This window comes from Poecilia formosa, unplaced genomic scaffold, assembly GCF_000485575.1.
Source record: "Poecilia formosa unplaced genomic scaffold, Poecilia_formosa-5.1.2 Scaffold553, whole genome shotgun sequence".
Taxonomy (NCBI): domain Eukaryota; kingdom Metazoa; phylum Chordata; class Actinopteri; order Cyprinodontiformes; family Poeciliidae; genus Poecilia; species Poecilia formosa.
Window position 1 is genome coordinate 16,767 of NW_006800492.1, and position 18,502 is coordinate 35,268.

An 18,502-nucleotide genomic window follows, 5' to 3' on the forward strand; every position below is an offset into this window, starting at 1 on the left:
CTTTTTCCTTTCACTGCTGTGCTGAATTACAGGGAGACTATGCTCTCCACAGGGACATTTAAAGACCATGCAAGGCTGCCGGTTTGCTAGGTCTCCATGCTCATACATTCAGGAACATTTCCTCCTTCTCACTGGATAAATCTGGAAGTGAAATCTTCACTTTATGAACTCAAATTTTAGATTTTGGGAGAATACTGTAAAAACTTGCATTCCAGATGTGTTAAGGTAAGGTAATTTTATTTACTCAGATGACAATCAGAGTGTAGTCATCGCTCTGATTCAAGGTTTGTTTTCAATGTAAAAATTAATTCAGCCATCATGACACACAAGCCTGAACATAACTGAAAAAGTTGTAAAAATAATGAAATATGTATTTTAATTTTGAGTTATCATGAAGGCTAGAACAAATTCGGCACATCTAAGTGGATCTGTTGTTCTGTGCTGCAAGGAGGGGAAATCTCTCATTAGGAGAAACATCCTTTAGTGAATATAAGTGGTATTTTTTTCCTTTGGTTAGAGGTCTGGTGACTGCAAATCTCTTAACATGTGATTGTTACACATCTCATACTTCTGTTATGCTATAAATAAAGGATTTTCAATTTGATTATGTTGGTATTCTTTGCAATGGTCCAACCCTTTAAGGGGTTTTTGGGATAAAAACAGCAAAAAGATCCCAACAGAAACCTATTAACTTATAACCAAATGTGTTACTGTAGGGTTCCAAGGTTTTTCTGTCATTTTTACCAACATGTTCTAAATATATAATAGCTAAAGTATTCACTAAGACATCCTTCAAATCTCTGACATACTTCACAGAAATGAAGCAATTTCATGACGTCATTTTTAGCCCAGTATTTTTATCCACAGTGGATGTATATTAGTTTTATATGAGTCACGCAACAATTGACCTTCAGAATTACACAGGAAGCGACACGTTTCTTAATCTTTACTTCACCACCAAACTTTTCATTTTCAAGACATTTCTAGATTTCCATGGACAAACTAGATTATAGCTGCACATTTTCAGCAACTCACATGACATCTATATGCACGTGTAGCTTCAGAGGATAAAAATGCATCCTCAAATGCTCCATTTCCAGAACATTTGGTGAGAAAATGAGAGGTCAGAAGGTCAGCACTGATAGAGGACACACAATAAAAAGATAGAAAATGGTACCAGGACCACTTTTAGCTTCCTGACCTGAATCCCTGATGCTGAAAATGGAGCTTTAGTCCCAAAACTCCTGGCTCAGATCTCAAATCAGGTAACAAACAAAGCAAAACAATATGAACTCACTGCAAGGAGAAAAGCTCCGACATGACAGACAAGCCTGAACGTTTGAATATTAAAATAAGAACAAAGCCACCTGGAGATTAGAGGAAAACGAGGTCAAAGAATTAAATTACCCACGAGAAGGAGGCTCAAACCCGTGCACACAATTACTCAATTTACCCCAAACGTCAGAAACGGTTCCTGAAACATGAACACCCACACATTCATTCAAGAGCATCAACCACGTGGAAAGAAATACATAGTTTCACTAAAAATGCATCTTTCTAAGAGCAGCTCTAGTGCAGTTTTCTGAATTAGATAAAGAGAAAGACGAGAGAGAGAAGAAAACGAAGCAGACCTACCACAGGTCTGAAAGATCGCAGCGGTTTAGAGTGAGCAACCAAACAAGCCAAGGTGTCCTCCTCGCCCGGACGATCCACTACATGAGCGTCATAGGCCACCATGATGGACACCTCCTGCATCATCTTGGTTCCTGCTTGCTCCAAGCAGCGAGGAGGAGGAGTGGACGAAGAGGAAGGAGGGAGGTAAAGCGGCCGCGCGCGGCTGAGAGGTTTTGTTTCTCTCTGAAAGCGCAGAAGGCAACTGGCTGCCTTCAAGAGTCCCACAGAGGCAAAGCCACGCCCACTGAGGAGGAGGAGGAGGAGGGAGAGCAGCACAACACACCTGTTTGTCTCTCCCTCTCCGTAACGCTAGAAGTGCGTGACAGAGGAGGATGAGTTTGCTATTTCTTCCTCTCCACTGAGCACTTCCCTCTTTCTGCTCACTCTCTCTTGTTTGTGCTCCTCCCTCCTTCAAACGCAGTTTTTTCTGTTTCCTGCTGCTAGTGAAAATAAAGATAAAGGCCTGTTTACACAGTTACACTCTGTGTAAGTGTGTATGAGCGATAGGAAGGAAGTCGTCACATCAACCGCAGTGACTTCTGTTACATTCCCACAGAAGAAGGCGAAGAGAGAGAAAATTCAAAGCTGTCAGAGCTCCTGCAGGATCCCAGAGGAATCAATTAAAGCTTTCAATAAAACTCCTTCAAGAGATCTGGTAACAGCTTCCCAATCAGCTGTAAGGAAAGAAACATTTAAGATTAAAGAAACGAACCGCGAGAAATCATTTCCATCACCAACATCAACTTTTTCCATCATTAAGGCTGTGTAACTTTTATAGAAAATATTTCTTAACCGATTTATTTTCTTTACAAATCTTTAATTTGTCCTCCAACCTTTGCAGCTAAATGCAAAACAAACTTTGGTTGCAGCTAATAAACTAAAACTGATCACTTTAAAAGTGGTTAAATGTTCTGTAATGATCCATATTAGCCTAACTTTTTATGGAACAAAAAACCTGCTACCCTTTTTATCGCCAATGTAAATTCTAGTTATTACAAGGTTGCCCAACGTGTGGCTCAGGGGCCATTAGTGGCACCTGGTATTATTCTTGACTGCAGTTCAGGAATATTAAAAAGTTAGCTCCTGAGCACAGGTGTTTGGTGCAGGTGGTTTATTTTTAATCGTGGCAGAAATCTTGGTAAATTACAAAGTATTCATCCTTAAATAACCACACAAATGTATTTAGTTCCAACCACACAGTGACCTAAATCTGACTCTTCTGGCTCCAGACTGATGAAACTTTTGCTAAATTTTTCAACAAACAACTGATAAACATTTCTTTAAATAATGTAAATCCACAAAAACTTTCTTAAGTTTTGGGTCTACAATTGTTTACACATCTCTTTACAATAAAAAACAAATCTGACATTTATTTAATTAAACTACCAAGTCAGTAAAATAAAAACATCACAGTGCAAGTTTTTATTAAAAATATGGCAGATTTTATGACGATTTTGGCACATGTGACAAAAAAGTTTGTGCACCCCTGAGTTAATAGGTCAAAATGGCTACACACGTTTCAGTGTGACATTCAATGTGCTACACTATCTTTCAATATTAAAGACTTTCAAAAGTAAATTAGCATAAAAGTATCTTTAACTGGCTACCTGTGAGTTTGGAGTCGCCTGATTCCTCTGCATAGTTTCTGACTAACATTCTTGACCTTTCCTACACGGGGTCAAACTAAAACCGGCCTCCAGCTCCCTCCGCATGTTTGTAGGTTTACATTTATCTTTAGATCTTGGAAGTTTAAAACATTACCACAGCTTCTGCGTTTTCACCCATGACTCAAAAGTTATGCTTTAAGTTGACGGTTTTTCAACACTCCTGGCTCTTATTTTGCCTTAGTTTGAAAAAGATACAAAGGTTTATTGAAGTTTAGATTCTCAGCTGGTTGATAAATCAACCCTATAAACAGGAAATAAATGCAAAGACTTTCATCTGCTATTTTAAAGTCGTCACTCTGGTTGTGGGTATGATGGATTTTTCCAAAACGGCTGAGAAATTCAAATTCCTCCGAAAATCCGCAGAAAGCTTAAGCCACTCCACTACCCGTTGTGTTCATCAAGCAAAGGTGCTGAGAAATTCTTTCGCCGTTTTAAGCTGCTTATGGAGTTCGGCTGATCCGATTTAAATGCTGACAGACAGAAATATGGGGAAGAAACGGGAGGGTGAGGAAAAGCAATGCATCTTGTATAAGATGGTCTGTCTTCTAGTAGGACGATGTTTGAGTTTTACATTCATTCTTTATGGAAAACAAAGGTACAGCTACATAAAAGAGATTAAATGTTATTTATTTGCCTTGTGAATTAGTGCTATAAAAACTGAACTAAATAAAAAATTATTGTATATATTATTTTTGAAAGTAAAAGCAGACAAATCTAACGATATTCCTACACGCTGTTGATAAAAAAAATAATACTAAAGTCGCCCTCAGCAAGGCAAAAAACAAGGAATATACAAGAGTAAAAGGTAGAAAAGAAGGAAAGGAAGGAAGGATACATAGGAGGATGTGAGGTAGGACACAAAGAAAAGTGCATAAAAAAGGAAATGAGGAAAAGAAAAGAAAGGGAAGAGAAAGGAGAACACAAGGAAGGAAAGAAATGAAGGACATAAGGAAAGTAAAAATAAAAAAAAAGAAAGAAAGAAAAGCAGAAATGAGTCGGGAAGTAAGAATGATAGGCAACAAGGAACTATATAAGTATATGAATGAGGAAAGGAGAAAAAATGAAAGGAAGAAGGAAGGAATGAAGGAATAAAGGAAGTATGGACAGACCATTTCGACATTGGGATAAAAATAAATTCTGGAATACAATCCTTTTATTTTTTCCACACTTATCCAGACATGGAAAATAAATTCCAGATTGTTCCAGACAGCAGATTATAATGCATGTGAAGCTTTCATAGACAGGAAACGTGTGTGTGTATGCGTGTGTGTGTGTGTGTGCGGCGTGTGTGTGTGTGTGCGTGCGTGTGTGTATGTGTGTGTGTGTGTGATGCTGTTTCACTGCAGGCTGATGTGACCTGCTCTGACCTGCAGGGGGCTGAAGTTAGATGGATAAGACAGAAGTGAAAGAGTGAAGAGAAGCGCATGAAACGCATGACAGGCATCGTTTCATCTCCATCTCTATCCGACGCTTCATGCCGTTGCATCCACAGGGAATATTCTATTTAAAGCTTGAAAGTGGTTTAAAAATATAACAGACGAGGGGCATAAATTCATGAGGAAAGCTTCAGGCAACCACAGATGTTCTTTATGTTTATGTCATTCAATATGTGTTCATGATCTGTATTTTTTTAACTCATGAGTGCAAAACTGAAGACTGGTTTTGGTTTGTGATTGTTAGCTTATGTTCCTTTGACTCCACAGATCCTAAACTATTTTTCTGACAAATTCCACTAGAGCTCTCTGCAGATGAGTACAAAAATCTACCGGCTCCAAATTAAGCAAAATTAGCAAAAAGTTTTCTACCAAACTTTAGTTTAGAATAAATTCAGGCAAACAAAAATAAATTGTTAACCAGAATCTGACAAGTATCTGCCAGCTTGGGATAATTGATATATAACAATCAGGTTGGAAACTGAAAAAATTGATCTTTTTCTGCTTTACCAAGTTGCACTAACAATAACAACCCTCAGTGTGGAAGTTGTTACTGAAGTCTCAAACTTTGGCTTTTTCATTATTTTTGTGGTGGTACCGAGATGGAAGAAGCTTTTTTTTTTTTAAAAGAGAAATAGTATTTTTAAAGATGTATGTTAAACGTATGCACTCCCTTAGGCTGTGAGAGCGAGTAAAACCTCTACAGTTAACAGAAAACTGCCCAGCTGCTTTCTTTTATTTCAGCTTTCAACCTCTGTCTGTTAAGGAACGTGGAGGATTTGAATATCCTGGCTCTTTGCAGGGATTGCATTTCTATAAACAAGAAAATGTCTGCAATAAGGTCCTAATTTAGAGAAACAATAAAACTAATTTCTTTTGCAATTTCCCCTTTTTTAGCGTAAAATGCAACGCCCTGTTTTATTTAGAAAAAAAAAAGATGAAGTTGTGTTTAATCATGCAGACGGCCTTGCTTAAGACAAGTTGAATAAGAATGAAAAAGTTGGACAGAAAATCCTAATCATCCAATTGCATGTTATATTTGCATTTCTGTTTGAGAAAATGGCAAAAAATAAACTTTAGTCAAAAGGAACTCATGTTTCAGGAGTCAAGGAGGAAAAGATAAATAAAGAACAGATACAAGAAGAAACGGAGTACAGAAAGATAAAGAGAACGAGATACAAAGTATAATAGATACAGCTTTTTCTTTATCTCACCTATTAAGTAGCAGTGAGGAATCAGGAAGTGTTTTTAATGTTTGAGAATCCAGAATATTGTTAAAACATTAACTTAAGCAGTATAGACAAGTTAAAACCTCAGAATGAACCAATATTTAACCAAATCAAGGAAGCAGGAACTGCAGGAAGGCTTGGAAATGGCATGATTTGACTTTTACTATGATTCAAAAAAGGAATGTGAAAGAAAGCAGCATTTGCTTCTCATTCATGAGAAGAAGGCTGACAAATCTGCATATTTATGCATATGTAATATGTTTTTGCTTTTGTACACATTGTACTTCTACAAGATTTCACAAGTAAGCCAGAGATAAGAAGTGAGTCACAGAGTTGACATCCTGTATGTACTAAAACTAAGACACAGTCACACAGTGGGTGAAACAAACGCCTAGAACGTGTTACTCTAGATTGCAGTCTTGTACTTTTGTGTCTTGCCTAAAAGGGAGCAAAAATAGTCCTTTAAAATCTAACAAATGGAAAACCTTCCTGGTTATGTACCTTTTTCCTACTCCTATCCCATCAGTCCCCTGCTGACATACACACATGCATACATATCAAGAACACGCTGTGCTGCTATGGTCTCTGGTGATTTCAGCAAATTCCCTAAATACCAGCAGCCTACTTTCAGCAGCAAGATGGTAACATGTGCCTGAGGAAATTTAACGAAAACAGACACTGATGTTCTGAGAAAAAATAGGTCTCCTATTTCCCTGAAGAACAATTAAATTATAAAATGTAAAAGAAAGACGGTAAAGAGTATGTCTATTTGTTGTTTTTTTTCTGCTTATTCTAAAAGCAAATGTTAGATTTTCAGTTTTTTTCTTTCTAAAAGCACTATTTTCTAACTGCGTTTCTTTAAAAGAGTCACTGCACTAAAACTTAAAGGCTCCAAAAGAATGCACATAAAGCCATGTGAGTTATGAAGTAAGAAGTCAGGACGGTATTTAGAGCGTGCCGAGTTTTTATTTCTTAATTTCATAGTTCAAAATGAAGTTGAGCACCAAACAAAAGCATTTTGGTTTCCTGTGGTACCTTGATGTTGCAGGCCTGCTCCATTAGCCGCCGCGCGTTCTCTGCAGCTCTGTAGCGCTTCGGTAGCTGGACCCGGAAGAACTTGAGAGCCCCCTCAAAGTCCGCCTGCAGGAGGTCTTCTTTGGACGTCTGGAGGGAGACAAGAAGAGGTGGATGAGACACAGCAGCACAAACACCAAGCACAGAGACTCCACAATGTGTCTCCTTCTGCATGCAAGTTGATTAACAACAAGGTCAGAGTCATGCAGGTAAATACATGAGGCAGCACAGTTTCTGCTTACATGAACAGCAAATACTTGATAGAGTAGAACAGTAAAAATGGAAAATGTAATATCTTTTTATTGAGAAAAATATAAAAATTTTACTGACAACATAAAATTTAAAGTGTTTTTGTTCTAGTTTCTAGTGCAAATATCTTAGTTCACTTGAAATAAGAAAAGTAACTTACAAGTAACTTTTCATCAGAGTATAGGAGCTTGTTTACAGTCAATATGTCCTCAATATTGATGTAAAAGTACTAATTATAACCAAAATAATAATCTGCCAGTGGAACAAGACATCCATCGCATAAGTCAAAATGTCTTGTTCCACTGGCAGATTATTTCACTTATAACTAGAACTTTTTAAATTAATGTCAAGGAATTATTGAGTTAAAACAAGCCCCCATATCTGGCTGAATAGTTACTTTTAAGTTAGTTTTGTCTTATTTCAAGTGTATTAAAATATTTGCACTAGAAATTACACCAAACATCCTTGGTATGATTTTGTGTTTTTGCACTGGAAGTCACTCTCTAATGTCCAGAGTTTTCCTTTTCTGCAAGAACTGTAAGAAAATCTAAAACATTGTTTGATCCATCTAATAAAATCTCTATAAAAAACACTACAATTTTGCAATGTGACAACATCTGGAGAAGTTCAAGGGGTAGAGATACGTTTGAAGTAAAATTTAAGGTGCAAACTTTTTTCTTTTTTTTTTTTTTTACTTTGCTACAATTCTTAATCTTTCTGCTAACAGTTCTTATATTTATTTAATACAAAGAAGGCATGGGCAGATTTTTGGGTCAGTTATGTGAAGGAACATGTCTGTTTTTGCTTCTGTAAGTTTTTAAGTTCATTAAAGAGTAGCTGTCATAAAAAGGAGGAAAGCAGCTTTATTTTCACCTTAAACTTAAGTCTGAGGGAAGCAGAGTCATTATGCATGCCCCTGTAATCTAGGAAAGGGCAGGACAATACGACTGGAAAACATAAAAGCATTTTATATCAGTCAATATCAATAACTATTGATTAATCTTTTGTTTTAAATATTTGAAGTACAGCCAAACTGGAGGCGTGACAGTTCCAGTTTATCCACAGTTTTCACTCAGCGCAGTTGTTTTTCATTTTTAAGAAGTTATGAGGCACAGTGGCGAAACTTAAACTGCTGCAGCACAAGCTACTCAGCAGGTTGCTGCTAGGTAACCACAAGTTACTCAGGAGGTTGTTGCTAAGTAACCACAAGTTACTCAGGAGGTCGTTGCTAGGTAACCACAAGTTACTCAGGAGGTCGTTGCTAGGTAACCAAAGAGTGAGTTGATGCCCCCAATCTTGCTTAGCTTCCCGTTAGAAGTTGAGCAGCTAAAGTTTTTCCTCTGCCTACGTCTCCCAGAATGCTGTGCGTTTCTGCGGAGTTCAGTGAATATTCTATCAACTAAATATTCCGTCAGACACATTATCTATTGATATTGATCATGTCATGTGTTTATTGTGATACATATTGTTATTGATTTATTCTCCAGTCCTAATCGCAGATGAAATAATGGGATGAAATTTTGCTTTTTGTTTCATTCTATCTTCAGGATGAGTCAGAAAAATCAACAATGCATGCCGTGCGAATTTAATCCAGGAGGTTTATTCCAGTTTGTCTCGTCTCACCGCCAGCAGCCTGGGGACGAAGAGTCTGTGTCCCATCCCAAGAAGGTCCATGACCCTGCAGTAAGGGTCTGCTGAGGTTTGGCTGCCCTGGGCGCTCTCCTCCTCTTTTCCCTCACCATCCTCCAACGCCCTGCATGCGGCCGGGAGGCTCAGGTGAGGGTTCAGGGCCGGGACAGGGGGCGGAGAGGGCGGCGGGGAGCGTGGCGGAGACGGCGGCGGCGTGGGACAGGGCAGGGGGGAGGGGTCGTCCCGCTCCGGGGCCAGGCTGGCAGCTGACTCCAGTGTGTCGGGCAGAAGTTTCGACGTTGGCGCAGCAACGGCGGGGTGCGACGGAACTCAGTTAGCGGCGATCTCTCAGGGTTGTTTGAGTCTGGGTGGACGTAGTGTGGAGGCCCCTCAGCTTGTCCCGCTGTCAGAGCCTCAGCTCGGCCCCCCGATGCCTCAGAACCACAGTCAGAAAACGATGAGTCGACACCGCCGTCTGCATAATGCTGAGTCCTACAGCAGCGTATTTATTCACTCTGGAAATTCAGTCACACTTCCTACTCTCGGCTTCCTCTGCAAAAACTCCGACCAATTCCAGTCCGGTATGCTGTCGCCTAGCAACAAAACGGCTCAACACGTGGGCTGCTGCTCCATGAAACTGAAGCGGAGACGAGAACCCCACCTTTTTTTGATTTCTTCTTTTATGTTAAACTTCAAATCCCTTCTCCCCTGACGACGCTTTAGCTTTCTTTGAAATGCAAAGCAACAACACAGCTCTTCATCCGCTCTCTGAAGCTGGAACAGTCGGCGCAGAGAGACAAGAGGAGGTTTGTTAACGCTGGAAATGTGGCACCTCTCCTCTGCCTGCAGGAGATGATGCTCTGTGTTACTTTATGGCTGAGTGGGTGCTAGACTCACACAAACCAGTGATGCATTAAAAACCAGAATAAGAAGGAACAGAAAACATAAACTGCTCTTTTTCCTCACAGATCCACGCAGGATTAGCGAGTAAAATCATTTTCCAGTCAGCTGCTCCAGCAGGATCCTGTTAGCAGCCGGGCATCCGGTCTGATCTTTCAGATGAAGCCAGCTCCTTCAGAGAGGAAGTTACTTCTGATCCACACAGGATGAGTGCTGGCATGAGTCGATGTTGTAGTAGCACTGTCAGAAATGTTGGTCCTGCCCAGCAGCCGGGGCGAGGCAAAGCAAAGAGACCTCAGCTTCCCATGAAGCCTCTCCCAACCTTTGTGATGCTAACTGCTGAAATGCTAACAGCTGGCAGGGGCGGCTTCGTTGCAGATGGTGGACGGAAGAAACGCGTGGTAGAAATAAATGTTCAGCAGAGAGAGAGCAGAGGAAGAGATGGAAGGAGAGGAGAAGGAGGCAAAAAGGCGAGAAATCGAGGGAAAGAAGATGCTCCGAGCATGAATCCGAGGAAGGTAAAGATGAAGAGGGTGGGATAAAAAGAATCGAAAGCTGAGATTTTCTCCCTCTGGCTCACGTTGCTAATGTTATAGTCAATGCTCCTGTTGTGATGTGGATAGCAACTGCTAAGCTGGGCAGGGAGGGAGGCGAGCGCAGATGAAGGGAGGGGTGGTGAGAGCAGCGGGGAGCGCAGGAGGGAAGGAGGAGGGAGCATCGGAGGATAATGTCGTCATGACCGGCCAATAAGAGGCAGGCAGTGGGAGCTCCTCCACTCTCCTCCTCCTCCTCCTCATCATCCTGACCATCCTCATTTGTTCCCATTTCAAACCACTGAATCCTCAAAATCTCCACTTTGCTTCTATATAGCTTAATTTGTCAAAAATATATAAACATTCACACAGTTTTACCACATGATCAAACTTACTGTTTCTTCACAGCCATGTTGTTATATTCACATTGGTATCGTTTGAAATTTCATTTGCATCATCATCGGTTTTTTTATGTGTGAATGCAATGAATAAATTATTCTGTTCTATTCAAAACAAACATTTGTTTCAATAAAATATACAGCTGGTGAAATATCTATTGTACTTTCAAAAGAAGGTTCTTCTCTGCTGTTTTCTGAGCAGCAGCCTGTTGTCGTCTCTGCAGATGCTCTTCATGCTTTCATATATGAAATAATTACTGTTATTACGACTGTTATCAATATTATTGTTACTAATTAGCGAAGTTGTGTGTTATTACTGCATCGTGGAATATTGCATTTTTAAAATACATTTCTTCTTAATTGTATGTTGCTCGTGGTTATGTTTTATTTACTAATAATTTAACAATTTGTGAACAAATATGCAATTTCTTCTGGGGGATTAATAAAATCTATTCTGTTCTATATTGATATAGAATGATTGATTCTTGCTCACAGTGGCGTGCATTGTCCCAGAGATTGATATGGATTTAGAAAACCCTAAGTAAAAATGAATAATAATTCACTAGGTGATCCTATTAATGTAAGAGGGGTGGGTGTAAATATAAGTTTATACTTCTGCTTTGAACGTGTATATATATGTTATTGTTGTTGTTTCTCTTGCGTTTGTTTTAAATTTATTTTCTTTGTTTATAACTTTGTTCAATAAAGTCAAACTCAAACTTATTCATGTGGCTTGGTCCCCCTAATAAAATATTTTCATGAAGTACTACCACATTTTAAACTAATACAGCCTTTCAAAACTTTCTAACTTTAAAGCTTTTCAGCTAATCTTTACCTATTTTTTGTTTTGAAACCGTCAACTGGAGCCAAACATGCCTGATGTATAAAAGGCCCACAGACATCCTAGTGTCTAAGATAAATTATTCTCTACAGTCACTAATTCAAGAAAATTTTAATAATATCCAAAAACCTTGATTCTAAATCTGTTCAAAAGCAAAGACACATTGTCTTTTTTTCTGCAAGATTTTTTTAAATTGTAAAAACGAAAAATACATTAATATGACACTAAATGAAAAGTAAATCAGATGCAGTTAGATCTGTAGTCTGTCTAATAGATGGGTAACAAATATGTATTCACACCAAAATTTTCAGCACTGACCGGAGACTTTAAAATCCAACTGTGTACATTTACATCCCTACTGCAAACAAAGAACAGGAGGCCCCATGTTTGTCTCTAAAGAACAGCAAAACATGGACTATAAATTACACAAAATCCACCACAAGTCAGAAAAACATGACATGAACAAAGCCACTGCAGCATTTTTTCATTTAGAAATAAAGAATGCATACATTTGTCTTATTTATTGTTTCAATATAAGAAGATGTTGGTGAAAGAAAATAATCCCAACTAACAAGAATTCATATAACTCTGATTAGCAACCAGATAAAACAGAAAGTTGTTTTTATTTCTCTCTTCTTTATCATTTTGGCATTTTATTCATGCCAAAGTGTGCAAAGGCATTCACTCTCCCGATGTCTACATGCAGTTCTTTTTATGTCCACTTGAGGGCGCCACATGTTAGAAAATGAATTTAAACGACACCCAACGCTCCAGTGTTCAGTACAGATTTTAGAGAAGAGAACGATGATGATGGTGGAAGTCAAACTGTACAGTATTTTTTGCAATATCAGTGTTTTTGCAACAAAAATAATGGATAAGCAGTCAAATAAAGCTTAAATTAAAACAAAGGATGCCCAAATTTTACATAGAAGCTAATTGCTTAGCTAGACACAATAAAAGATGTTAGAATTAAATAAATGTATGAATATATTACTAACCTTGAGCAAAGCCAGGGCCACATTGAAGATGATGCTCAGTCCCTTTAAGACACAGAGAAAGATGTAAGAAGAAGAGAAAAATGATATGGACAACTTTCCTGTTACTTTGCAAAAAAACAAAAACAAAAACAAACAAATAAAACAAAAAATAAACAAACAAAAAATTGTAAACTTTAAGTTTCATTACCAGCTTAATTTTTTCTTTTCAAAACATTAATTCTAGATACCGTATAGAAACACTAGATATTTCTATAGTGGTCCTGCTAAAGTATTTATACCTCTTGAAATGTTTTATTTAGTTACATCTTACATAAATATTTCATTGCTTTCGAGAGGGGGTTATAGGAGATCTGTGTGACAAGTCAACAGGAAGTATAGAATAATAGTGAAATGGAAGAAAAAATGATGCATTGATTTCAATAGTTTTTACTCACAGAAACCTGCATTTGTCCTGTCACTTTTGGAGTAAATCCCAGCCTTAATTGTCCACTAAACATTTAAATCATTCTTAGATAATGTAAGTTTAGTCTGGTCAGTTCTGCATATTTTAATCTCCAATCAGAATGTGATGCTTTAGGGCGTCCTGTCACTTTAAATCCAAATTTACCGCTGCTGGTCACGTCCCCAACTCAACGTTTACATTCACATGTGAAAATGGCTACAAACAGATGTGCAATTATACAACCATCTTTGAAAAGTAGATGTAGAGCCTCCTGCACAACCAACAAGAATGCAGCAAGTGTTTTCTGGATGGTAAGTCGACAACAAAACACCAGCTAACTCTGCCTGGGTTGCTAGGCAACGGGTTGGGCTCAGCTGGGGTTTTCTGCTGATTTGTGACTTACATTCTGAAGGCTTTTGAAATGGCTCCTTTTTCAGACACCAAAAAACTTATTGCCAAAAACTGACTGGGATTCTTTTTTTTTATTGCTTGGGCTGTTTTAAGAAGCAAAAATGTGAGTTTTGCATAATACATTCCCTTTAAGATGAACTCAGGTATGACCTCCCTATGTGTTACAATTCAAAATATTGTCTATATTCTGTTAAAAAAGTATTTCACAGCTTTCTTTCTTAGCTTTATGCCCGTGGCTGCTGTAAAAACCTGCTCTTTGCTTTCCATTTTACTGTGACACTTCTTTCAATTTTGACACAAAAAGAAAATGTAGAACCGATGCCAGCTCTGCATGGGAACACCCCTCTCCTTGGTCTCTGGGACAACCAGTTCACATGGCAACATGGAGCTAAAAATATCCAGAGCGCTCCAAAAATAACCGAAGAAAATGAAAAGAGGATGGGCTCTGCCTCCACACACTGATCTTTGTGGGCCTGAAGATGGTGCTACCATGCTGAGCCAAGATCAAAGGAGCGTGTGAGGGAAAGAAATACCAACTCATCCCAGCAAGGAAGAATCAGAGGAGATGAAAGCCAAATATTCAGAAAGGGGAGGACACAGTATGGGTGTGTTAGGAAGTTTTCACAAATACTAAAGTGAGGCGAATTGAGCAGATCCAGCAAGGTCACTCTTTTAAAAAAGACATGAAATGAGTTTCTGCCCTGAGTTCTGGTTTCCAAATGAGAAAAAAAATATCTAGACTGAGAAGTAAACACAAAGGCTGAACATTTTGAATCATAAAACAGGCTTACAAGTTCAGCTCTGTAAACAAGGTTGTGAATTAGATGGAGATTGTTGCTAAGACTGAGAAAAATAAAGATAATCTCTTTAATTTTTAAATTTAGACCCCAAAAGAGGAGAGTTTTAGCTGGATGCGAGAGCTGAGGTTTTACTGGCATGTTTTCATCCTGCAGCTCATTGGCTGAGAAAAAACAAGGAAACTTTTAATTATTCTGCCTCAGGCCCACAGAAGGAGAGAGGAGGAGGGAGGACAGCAGGAAAGAGGAGGAACATATTTCATGTTGATTGTTTGTGCAAAGAAACTTTTCATAAAAAACCCAATAGGTTTTAGAATCACTTTCTACTCTGGAATTCATTTCTACTTATTTATTACAAGAAATATCGAAAAACTGATTTTTGTAAGCATTCAGTAGCTCAAATCAGAAGTTTAAATACATTCATACACTAAGATTATTATACTTTTTAACAATTTCAGAGCCCCAGATTATGATTTAATGACTTTTAAAGCTTCTGATGAGGTTGATTCATGTCTCAAAATCCTAGAAGTGACCGCCTTCATCTGTTCAAATAACCATGTGTCAGCATAAAAAGCACATGAACTCAAACTATCATGGCATTCAGGAAGAAGGTAACATATTAAACCTGCTAATTATTTGTACATTTTGAAAGAAAATGTAGAAATGAACCAAACAGCAGCAATATAGTTTCTAAAAACGTTAGCTGAAGCTTGTGAGTGTCAATATCCACAGAGAACTGAGTTCTGTACTCACATACTCAATTATTTTATATTCACAGTATAAAAGGCAATTTTATCAAATACCAAGAAAATATAAACCTCTGAACTTGAGGAAAGTTTAAAACAATCCTGTCAAAGATTTTCTGGCATGCAGCAAATAGAAATCACTTTGGCACCTATTAATCCCTTATTCTGCCACAAGATATAATTAAATGTTTGTAGAAATTCTGGTTTCAATTATAATCTAGCTAATAATTAGGTAAAATAACTGAATAAACCCCAAATGTTCTTTGCTGTCAACTACTTTTCCTGTCAGATGTATTAAAGCTTGTTTAAAATTATTGATTTTCTGGCACAAATCTCAGTTTGAAGCTCATAATTTTTAAGTAGGGCAGGCTGGCATGTTTGAAGGAGTCAAGAAGAGGCTTTAAACCTTAAAACCCTCAGCATGGTGGTCAATCTGAGGGTCCATTTCATTACCAGTGGTGCTGGTGAGCTGCACAAAGGGAATGGGGAAGAGGCAGATAAGATGAAATGAGAAGGATTACCTCGAGATTTATTTACTTCACCTTCAGCCAATAGTTTCTGATTAAAACCCTTTTTGTGCACAATTAAATGTTCCAACAGGGCAGAGATCTCAGCACATCTTTACTTCGACAGCCCAACCTCAACCCTATTGAAAATATGTGCTTAAAGATCAGGTATTTCGCATCAGATTTACTTTTATTGTCATTGTGCCATAAGAAAGCACAACAAAACTTTAAAAATAGCCACTCTTGAAGGCCTGTCAAATACCTGAATAAAATAATAATAAATAAATATGTTTCAATAAATATAGTAGAAACACAGAACAACTGGGATGTTAAGGAAAAATAAATAAATACATACGAATAAATAAATTAGCTAATTAATTTATTATATTAAATTAGTAAATAATTTGCCAGGAACTCTAAAAATGTAAATTTCTGCAGTTGTGATATAAAAAAACCAAGTGGTAAAATATCAAGTCAGAACTGTCGGACGTTAAACGTTTTGACAGAAATGTGAGAAGGTGAGAAAAGTGAGAAGGACCAAAATTTAAAAAAATAAAAGTAGATGTATGTACAGTACAAATTGAAGGCTGACATTTTGACTCTGATTGGATTATAAAAAACATTCAATAAATTAAAGTTGTGCATCCAGTTCTAATTAGTTTCAGTTTTATCAGTCTAACTGTTTTAAAAGCACAATTAAAAGCTCCAAAAACATTAATACCAATGAGGAGTGTATGTAAACTTCTGACCACATCTCTACTTGTGGCTATAGGTTCAGATCAACCGTTTTCCTCCACAATCATCTCTTTTTATTCCCATTTGTAATCACTTTAGTCAATCCATAATGGTGGCTAACCCTCTAATGTCTGCCACTCTCCTTTCTTCCTATTAACCCTGCCATTTCATCTTATTTCATGTTTCCAGATGGTTGAATTTCCCATTAAGCGATTCTATACATACAATGCAGACAAAATCCCTCTCACAATGCTCCAAGTACACCACTTTGTGCTGCCTTTACCTCACAAAGCAGCAAGTCAGTGATGTGGAAAACCATGCAGAGGGGGAACTTGGCCGTAAAGAGGGTGAGGAACCACTGGGAGGCATACATGTGTGCCTCCAGGTTCAGCTCCTGGAAGTGGGCCCAAAGGTCTGGGAGCTGTTCCTGCGGGAGCAGAATGAAAAAAAGGATAAGGAAAGTCTTTTGTGAGATGAAACAACCATCACAGCAATATAAAGCAAAGATGCAGTACTGCTCATGGCTTCTATTTTAAATTTCAGTGACATAACAATGAGCGATTGATCTGAATTGAAACCAAAATCACAGAGTAAGCTCTTTAAAAAAGCATAAGAAACTCTATGACCAGCACTCTACTCCAATAAAATGTTGATTTGAAAACAATTAGAAAAGGATCGACCATAAATGAGCATAGTTTTAAAATGTAGTCAATACGGAGTGTTTTATAATATTAGTAATCTGAGCACAATTATCAATGCACATTATTTTTTACTTAAAAAAATGTGTCTGCAGAAATTCACATTCAAAATATTCTCCAAAAATTTTGGCTGCAAAAAGTCAAATGCAGAAATTTGCCTAAGAAATAATTCTCCTATATTACACTAACATTATGTTAGTATTTTAGCTAATAATTGCATATCAACAGCTGTGTGAATAGCAGGTGGTATTATCTAGCATTATCTATTAGCTAAAATGCCATATCTAGCACCTAGCTACAGGCTAATATATTAGCCAATGTTAGCATAGCAGATAGAGTTAGCAGCAATTAGCAACCTCACTTTTGCATTTTTATGGTTTGGTATTTATGTCTATTGAGAGTCGATTAACATGTTAGCTAAATCTAAATGGAATATAATTTAGCATAGTAGCGTCTAATCCTAGCATAGTAGAAAATGTTGACTGCTCAAAGCTACCATGCTAATGTTAGCACATTAACTAAGTTGGTATTTTTGTTAATGATAGCATAACAGCTGGTGCTAGCAGAACAGTGTTATGTACATTTACCTGACATGCTTTACTCAGTGTTAATAAACATTTTAGTCTTTTATTTTTTCCTATTATCTATTTTGCTGGTTTCCTGGTCAGTTCTTCAACAAGAGAGGAGTAATACGGTTTTCCACATTCACTTTGCATTTTAAAGGAAATGTAAATTCTTAGTTCTATTTTAATTTATGTCTTCGTTGTTTATATTACAGTTTATGGTCACATCCAGTTAGAACAGTGGACTGATGTAATAAAGCCTCCACCAGTGCTGTTTGCCGCCTTTGATTATGTCCATTTTGTTAATGGCCTTATTCAGTTCAACGATAATTTGGTTTTTTTAGTGTCATCACAGATTTACTGAGGCTTGATTTCCAACACACCTCTCCATATTCTTGTGACATTCAAGTATATTTGGTGACCAGAGGGAAAAGTTGACAACAGATATGTGAGAAAATGCAACTGATGCAACACCCTGCAACACTTTAAAAAAGTGTTTGCAACAACATGTAAGACCAACATGTCCATTCCTAAAACATACATTTATAAAACTCTACTAATATGTCCAGTTAGGATTGTGTTTCCAAACATTGTGTTGCATTTCATTTCACTGTGACTTGTCTTTTAAAACATACAGGATGGTTTCACCGACCTGCATTAGTTTCTCCAGCTGATAGAACTTGCAGTGAAGATCTTCAAAGTTGTTCTTGTACAGACCTCTGAGGCCATATTCATACATTATCTTCACCAAGACACAGAAGGCCTGCTCCTCAGGCATCTGAAAACACACAGATAACGTCATTAATTACACTAACAGATACCTTGAACAACAAAATGTCCATATGATGTTATAGGTGACATTATTACTGTCTCAAAATAAACATTTATGTACAGAGGAAAGTTGGGGACATAACTTTAAAGATGACCCTGTTTAGGATAAGTCTATGATCTAAACAAAAAAAAAACAACAAAACAAAAA

At 37.6% G+C, this 18,502-nt stretch overlaps 1 protein-coding gene across 2 annotated transcripts in view; it reads right to left on the bottom strand.

Moving 5' to 3' along the window:
• rabgap1l (RAB GTPase activating protein 1-like) overlaps window positions 1–18,502 on the bottom strand; it is a 110,046-nt gene that overhangs the window by 13,874 nt on the left and 77,670 nt on the right. The window contains exons 15-18 of one of the 2 annotated variants that reach the window (XM_007540660.2): window positions 18,176–18,301; window positions 16,546–16,689; window positions 12,626–12,667; window positions 7,039–7,167 (exon numbers count right to left, since the gene is read on the bottom strand). In XM_007540660.2, the coding sequence (XP_007540722.1) occupies window positions 7,039–7,167; window positions 12,626–12,667; window positions 16,546–16,689; window positions 18,176–18,301 (441 nt within the window). Of the gene's footprint in view, window positions 1–1,635; window positions 1,863–7,038; window positions 7,168–12,625; window positions 12,668–16,545; window positions 16,690–18,175; window positions 18,302–18,502 lie in introns of those variants that run through there. The other variant, XM_007540661.2, reaches the window with a different exon arrangement.